Raw genomic sequence first — 8311 nt, 5'->3', positions numbered from 1 at the left:
ACACCTGTAATCCCAGCATTTGGGAGGCTGAGGCAGGAGGACCTCTGTGAGTTCGAGACCAGCCTGGGCTACATATTCCAGGTCAGACTCAACTACATAGTGAGACCATGTCTCAAAAAACAAAACAAAACAAAAAAGATAAAATTTATTTTTACATCTCAGAGGAATAGCAAATGTTTAAAACCTGACCTAAGCAAAGGCTCAACATAAAGAAAAAAGATGATCAATGTGATTAAACTTAACTAAAAAATTCTGTAACATAAAGATAGTCACAGACCATCAAAGACAAGTCAGGCACTACAGGTCTCACAAAAACGAAAGCATTATAATCCATAAGAATACATGTAGCCAAGTAGAAGAAAAACAGGCATAGATACTGACATCAACATCATGAAATAATGAACAATAACTATCAATAAAGCTTAGGTCTCTTGGTAATGGAGGAAACATAAATTAAAACAAAGAGCTACCATTTCACAGTTCTCCAAGTGGAAAATTTACAAATTTTCATAAAACTAAGTATTGGTAGGAAAGTCAGAGTTATTTCACACCACTGCTGGGACTGTAAACCTGCACACCACTTGGAAGAGCAGTTGGATACCTAAACGCACAAAATGTAAGTCAGCTGCTACCTGAGATTCCAGGGTTTCAGGCAGGCATCCACAATGTCACACTTGCATGAGGAAGAACGATAACGAACAGACACCTGTAGCACTGTTCAAAGTGGCACAGAATAACATCTGAAATGACCACAGGGGGGAGCCGGTAAATATGTACAGTACTAAACAAGTTAAGTGGAAAAGCAAACCACACAAGATTACATACAGAAGATACAGTGTCTAAAAACTTTAATAGGAAGGCATCACACACACCAACTTCTGAGTAACAGGTTAGCTCTAAGGAGGAAAGGAGGAGCACGGCGCCAGGGTGGAGTACAAAAGAGTAACATTTTATTCCTTTAAAAATCAGAAGCAAAAGCGGCAAAAGAGTATGTGAAGAGTACAAGGGAATCTATATTTTTTGTATACTTGAAGTATTTTGTAATTAAATGAATTGTAATGGGTACATATGGCACAATAAAAATAACATTGACACAACAAAAACATATCAAGTAACAACATAGTATTTAAGCCACAGAAACATATGTACATTCATTAGTGTAGGAGATAAGAATCAAAAATAAATTTTTAAATCGCAATTTACTTTGGTGTTTTAAATTAATAATTTTGTAATGAGCTTTAAATCTCATGCATTGTTTAATGTCTTATGCTAAAATTGTAAAGGCTGCTATCCTTTTCGTTAGAGTTGTGAAAGCTATGTAAATGAAGCTTTAATGTGGTGTTGTGAATTTCACTCTCATATTAGAAAGCTTTTTCTTTAGCAGGCTTTACAATTATACTTACCAATCTTAAAGAAATACATTGAGTCCTAAGTATGAAGAGTAGTTATTTAATTGTAACTACTTAATTATAGTGCTTCATCAAGAACCAATAGCCTATTTTTACCATGGGAAAAACAATTCTCTATTATTCCATTTTCTTTGCTATTTGGGATTTGCATCAGAAGCCAAGAAGTATCATTAACTGGAAAGGTTATAAACAAAGTTTTATTATAAAACCTCTTTTAAAGGAAAAGTATGTAATTTTCAGAAGGGAGGAACATAACCCTTTGGGATCACAATGTCAGAGACATAGAGAATATTTTCAGAAAGGGATTAAGAAGAGGTAGTAGAATTTTGCTATATGTACTTTGTTTACTTACTCTTTGGGCCTCAGGGCTAGAAGACAGTATGTATTACCCCCAAAAATTTAGAATACAAACAAAAGTGGATAGGCCACTGCATCTACAAATACAACTCAAGAGATCTGTAACTCACACATACTATTTCACTTTCAACTATAATCAATGCATGATCACATTCACACTACTTCAGTAATAGTCATTTTACCCAGTTGATGGTAAGCAATGATTTTATTTAACAAGAGTGCTCTGTGCCAATTAAACATTTGCAACACAGATGAATAGCTGTTCTTTTAAGGAGACTAACTATATTAGATAATGTTATTTCCCATGAAATGGAAGACTGTAATAAAATTATTCTAGCTTCTAAACTTCCATACTTTTGTATTTTGGACACAATTTTTAAAGGTAATAGTGGTCTGTCCACAGGCAAGTTCTTACCTACTCATATAATTGAGCTTCTTATACTTAATCTCACTTAGTAGTAAAATCTTTAACTTTGTGGGGTTTTTTTGGGGCGGGTGGTGAGACAGGGTCTCACTATGTAGTTGAGACTGACCTGGAACTATGTAGCCCAGACTGGTCTCGAACTCACAGAGATCCTCCTGCCTCAGCCTCCCAAATGCTGGGATTACAGGTGTGTGCCACCATGCCCAGCTATCTTTAACTTTCATTTTTGAAGGCTAAAGAACATTAGTTCCCACACACCCCTAATCTAGTGTGACTTTGGCTAGTAATAGCAAAATTTGCTTGCAAACTTGAAAGCCTCCGATAACATTTTTAAATGCTGATTTTTCCATTGATCCTTAAGTTTCAGTAGTATTTATTAAACAATCAAGTTACTATTTCGTTCAAATGCCCACTATATGAAGATTGAAATAAATTCACTAACAAATTCACAACTCCAATTTCACTAATATATGGAAATAATTTCTCCACAAGCAAAAGATCAGTGTCATAAGTTTAATTTTCTGAATTTTATAACCCTTAATAAATGGAGGCACCTTAAAGTTCAGTTTTCATTCTTTTATACAGGATTTCGGAACATGCTTCAAAAAGCTTAAGATAAGCTACACTGATAGTGTGATTTTTATCATTAAAACAATCTACAAAAATCAGAACACTACTAATTTTGCTGTTATAACTAATAAATACATCTTAAAATATCTGCAGACATACACCAACTCTCTCATTCTGCCTCACACTTGGACCGTTCTAGATTACAGATCAATAAACGATGTATTTATAAGTACAGTATTTTCACAAATTTCAATTCTATAATTTAGCATTTTTAATATTTTCTTTTAAAAATACAAAGAGATTAAGCCATTAATATAAATACTTCTCTCAAATATGTAATATTCTTTTGTAAAAGAAAATGTTTCCAAACATTTACAAAGCAATCTGAAGATAGGTGAACCCGATTTTTAAGATCACTACATTCACCAAAATAATTTTCCAGAGAAGGTCCTATGTGAAAGTAATCGTCACTGGCTTCTTCACATCAGCGCTTTAAGATGGATCCAAATCCAATCAATGCCTTTGCTTGATTTATTTCAGAAAAAGGTCTCACGACAGAGTGGACAAGTGGATTTGTTGCTAGAGGTAAACCATTTGTACTGAAAAAGAAAAGGTTTTAAATGTTAAAAGAATCCCTTCAAGCTGCACCTCACATAATATACTTCTAAAGGAAATGGTACTGTGAAACAGGAAGAATACTAACATTTTTGCCTCCGGATGTATCTTCAAAATAAACATAACTAAACATTACTTCTAAAGACTACACTATGATTCCTTCTACCTAGGTTGATGCCCAAGACCACTAAGGTACAAGACCTTCTGAAGCAAGTGAACATAGGGCAATGTCCTTTTCCATGTGATGTTCAAAAACAGAAACGGGCTCTGATGGGAGACGGCCCTACTTCTGAATCTTGTAGCCTCTTTCATGGTTAGATCTCACAGGATCATCTATTCCTTGCAGGCTAACAGTGATTAAAAAGTGATTTTTAACATCTCCCATTAACTTCAATTGAGAAATTAAAATTAAGAGCGCAAAACACATGCTTTTCTTTTCCAAAGTTAAATAAATAAATAAATAAATAAATATTATATATAATTCTTGCATGTTCTACAGGCTTTTTTTGGGAGAGAATAGTTGAAACCATGAATGACAGAAAAACAGATCATGCAGTCTTCAACACCCTCAAAACGTTTGTCTACGTTATTTTTCCACAACGCTAAGCCTTCCATAATACTTCCATTCTGTTAACAAAAGGAAAAATAAAAGAATCACTGCCCACTTTCACAAGTGTTAAGTCTGAATCGTAATTCTAAGAGAATCTGCTTGGCCACATTTCACATCTCCTAAGTTTTATGAATGTTGATTTTTAAAATAATCAACATTTTAGGAACTGATGTAATTTTTCTCCATTATCAGCATCTGAGCTAATACTTCAAGTCTTGTGGTTTCAGTTTCTTTGATGAGAATCTTTTAATAATTAAATCACTTAGATCATTTTCTCCTAATTTTGAACTAAGAATTATGAAATTATCTTACCTTTTCAACTGATTTGCTCCACCTCCACAATACTGGTGAAGATACTTGTTTTAAAGTAATTTCTCTTTACTGTAGAATGCCTAGGATATGTCAGTATTTACAAATACCACTGCAGACGACTTATAATTTGCTTAAAAGTCAAAAATCTTTCAGAGTACTGAAATTTTCCTAATCCAAGAAGAGTTGAAATATCAGAGTGAGAGCTCATTAGTCCAGTATCGCTCAGGATTTTCTCTCAAACAAGTTCCTTAACACCGTGTACAATGTCAATAAAATAAAGTCAAATCTTCTCAAAAACCAGAAAATAAACTTTAAAGCCTTAAACTTTAAAGAGACACAGTAGGCTCAAGCCAGTTAGGCACATGGTGTTTATAGAAGAATTTTATTTTTTTCTATTTCCCTCTTAGCAAAAGAGACTCAGTCCGTGTCCACCTGCTCTTTGGACTAGCTCACCTCTCTCTGGTTTGGAAAGCTAACTGTGTAGGCAGACACTGACCTGATGGGTGAGGTAAGTGCTCAGCTGCAGCATCCAGTTCCGCCACTGCTGGACGGCCACGCCCACTCTCTTCCCACTCTCCACTGATATGGAACCCAGTGGGTAATTAGAAGGCAGCTGTATTATAAGTTCAATGACAATGTCCTCGATAGTGTAAGTAGCCATAACTTCTCGAGTGGTAGCTCGAGCTTTAACCTACAACACAGGACAGGTAATTTTTTCACATTCCTTTCTTTCATTCCAAACACATTTTGATAGGTTGACTCTTAGCAGCTAACAGCTTTATAACAGGAAAAAAAAAAAAAAAAAAAAAAAAAAAAAACAGGCAAACACAAGGCATTTGTTAAATAGGTTTAAGTACTTGCTGTGTTTTATAGTGATTCATGACTTTTAAAACCAACACACTGCTCATAAAAAAGTATAGTATATTACATTACATTTGTCACATAGTCGTGGGTTCATTTTTGAGCAGATAAATGACACTAAGAGTGCCAAATATCACTCCTGTGTCTACCATGTCTTTCTTATCACACAAGAATCAGAAAATAAAACGGACACATTTTACAATTCTGAGTCAAGGGCAACAATTTTGTGATGACATTCACAATGATAGATTTAATCAGTATTCAAACAACTCTTCTAGAAAAAGTTAAGACAATACTAACCGTCATGCCATTAAATAGCTGTGTACTGGTTTGCACAGAAGATATTTCTTGAAAAGAAAGGACATTGCTGACATACTTGCTTGTAAATCTGTCTACAATATTGAAAACACGCTTCTCACTACTATTCCACCACAGTCTAACCATGGCAGGCAAATCTTTTAATGTCATATGATAGACTGAACAAGCCAAGTGTGGAATGTGGTATGGCAGAGTTGACGTTTCTGAGGAAAAAACAGATTTCTTAGTGAGTGATATATACTTCTTACATAGAGTAATAGACTACTACTAGTATTTTCTTTAGAAAGTTACCCTTAATCACTCAGTAATGGCGCTGTGGCTCACACAACACACCAGAGAAATGGGGACTTATTCTAGCGTCCTCCCACACATTCAAATTGAACCATGAAATCAGCAAAAGTGAGTGAAATCCCAACTGACACAAAAAAATTCTTCCTGGAAATCACATGCCCTATTTCATCTAAAAGAACATGAAAAAAATGGAACACACATTTTTTTAAAAGAGGAAAAATTAAAGATTCTTTGTTATAAATTATGAAAAGGTGGCTGGTCTCATTTACTTCCTCCAGAGCTCACTAAGCAACTGTGCAAAAGTCCCAGAATAATCAATCACCTAAGTACTCTATCATCAGAACTCTAAAACATTTTGAAAAATGTGTGTTCTTAGCAGACTGTAATACTGTAGTAGAGCCACATGCATGCATGTCTGTATTCTCAGCTAAAATGTGAGCTCCTAGGATGAAGGATATCAGTTTTACTTATCTGTTTCCCTAACTGGAGACTACTTACTTAATTGACTACAACATGTGAACACATAACAAATACTTGTTTATAAAGCACAACATAATCTCAATACAGTAAGCTTTCAAATGTATTCAATTCTTAATTTTACCCACAACATCTAATTATTTGTCCAACTTAAAGAAATTTAGAAAAGCTTGCATTTTAACATCCTCATAGCTGGGACTCCTGTTTGAGATTATTCTCCAAATGCCCAGGAAAAGTTTAGCATAGCCTTGTCTGAACATAGTTACCAGGAAAGGTTACAAACATGTTTCTTACTGACCTCTAATACTTAGCTGGAGCTCCTCAGTAAAGAACGTTTTGGGGTCCTTATTTGAGAGCTCAAGAGCTGCCTCTCCATAGCTTGGATTTTCTGGCATGAGCCTGAACAGGTGATAAAGTAATTTGTTCAAACTCTTTGTTTTCCTAAGGTACATTGAATACAGAGCCCGAAGCTGGTGAGAGCAAAAATTTTGTTAGTAAACTCAAATCAAAAGAATCACAAAAGGGCTGAGGATTTAGCTCAGTGCCACTATGCCTGCCTCGTAAGTGCAAGGTTCTGAGTTTGATCCCCGGTACCAAAAAAAAAAAAGAAAGAACGAACCAATCAAACTATGACAAACTGCACAGACCACAAATAATAAGTGTATTACTTTGAAGACTTAGAAGAGTCCTACAAAATACATGTGGCATTCTTATTTTTTGAATTTGCCAAACAATGTGGTACTGCCTCCTTTCCTCATAAACACCTGACATTCTCACTGTCCTCTCTTCTCACTGTTGGAGCTATGCTCCTAACATCTTTTTCAAATTGTCTCCCTGTTATTACACTCACCTTGAGTTGGCACTATTTGATTGAGCCAAGAAAACGTATTCACCATTCCAAAAAGAAACTAGCTCACTCCCCTCCCTTGCAAGTCCTTAACCTTGCAACTTCCTGAGTGAAACAAACCCCGTTTTCAAAGACAACCTTATCTTACATCGAACACTGCAGCATCCTTTTAGGACAAAGCAAGAACTAGTAAATGGTCAAAGTGGTCTTGGCATATCCTCACAATTGTTTTATCAATCAGAAAATTTCATAGGAAAATATGGATTTGTTTTCTTTTAAAAACAGAAAAATGTGGCGACCCTGGAAGTACCGAGCATCTGTGTGACACTAGAGCTTTACAGCTCCTTCTTGTCCCTACACAGCAGTCTCTGAAATTCTTTGGTGTTGGCAGCTGTTAAACATGACATCTCCTAGCACAAAGATACCATTTCCTGCACCCTGTGACTACTCAAACTCAAGGATCAAGCTACAGGATTTCAAACTAATTCTTAAAACAAGTTGATGAAAATCTCTTTATAACAGAGAAATCTGAGGACACCACCTCTATGAGTAACCGAGCTTAACACTACCAATAAAAGGACACAGACATTATGTGGTTCCTGAAGTAACAATGAAGATAAATCACAACCTGCTGAACATTAACTAGAATATAATCAGTGGGAAACAATAAGACAAATCCAAACTGTACGACAGGCTATAAAACAGTCGGACAAAACAATGACAAGAAATAAAACATAGGGGAATTATAGAAAGGGTATAATTACTAAAGAAATATGACAGAAATACAAACATGAATCTTGATTCAATTCTCAACAGAGAAGGGAATAAAACTATACAGGCTATTACCAGGACAGCTAGAGAAATCTAAATATGAATGAGATATTAGTGCATCAAAATTGGGTTTCTTAATATTACGCTTATGTAGAAACATATCCTTGCTCTATCAAGTGGGTGAGCAGGAAAAACTTAATTTAGAGAAAACAAGCAAATGTGGCAAATGTTGAAAATGTATGAATCTAGAAAGTACATGGCATTTTACTGAATTGTTCTTCCAACTTCTCCAAAATTACACTTTTCTTCCCCAAATGAAAAGTTGAAAGAAAAAGAATTTTAAAACATTAACAGGTCAGGGATTTGGCTCAGTGGTGTGGCTGCCTGCCTTGCAAGTGCAAGGGCCCGAGGTCGATCCCCAGTACCAAAAAAAAAAAAAAAAAAAAAAA

General features: G+C 35.2%; 1 protein-coding gene across 1 annotated transcript in view; it reads right to left on the bottom strand.

The window, feature by feature from the left end:
• Positions 1 to 2354: 2354 nt before the first annotated feature.
• Positions 2355 to 8311, bottom strand: part of Ltn1 (listerin E3 ubiquitin protein ligase 1) — a 56935-nt gene continuing 50978 nt past the window's right edge. Inside the window, exons 26-30 of the mRNA XM_010608574.2 lie at positions 6543 to 6714; positions 5459 to 5679; positions 4794 to 4988; positions 3855 to 4002; positions 2355 to 3373 (exon numbers count right to left, since the gene is read on the bottom strand). Coding sequence (XP_010606876.1) covers positions 3297 to 3373; positions 3855 to 4002; positions 4794 to 4988; positions 5459 to 5679; positions 6543 to 6714 — 813 coding nt within the window. The 3' untranslated portion in view covers positions 2355 to 3296. The remainder of the gene's footprint in view (positions 3374 to 3854; positions 4003 to 4793; positions 4989 to 5458; positions 5680 to 6542; positions 6715 to 8311) is intronic.

This window comes from Fukomys damarensis, unplaced genomic scaffold (genome assembly GCF_012274545.1).
Source record: "Fukomys damarensis isolate Sample0158 unplaced genomic scaffold, DMR_v1.0_HiC HiC_scaffold_24, whole genome shotgun sequence".
Taxonomy (NCBI): Eukaryota; Metazoa; Chordata; class Mammalia; order Rodentia; family Bathyergidae; genus Fukomys; species Fukomys damarensis.
The sequence above is the reverse complement of the archived record's forward strand: the minus strand, read 5'-3'. Positions and strand labels throughout refer to the sequence as shown.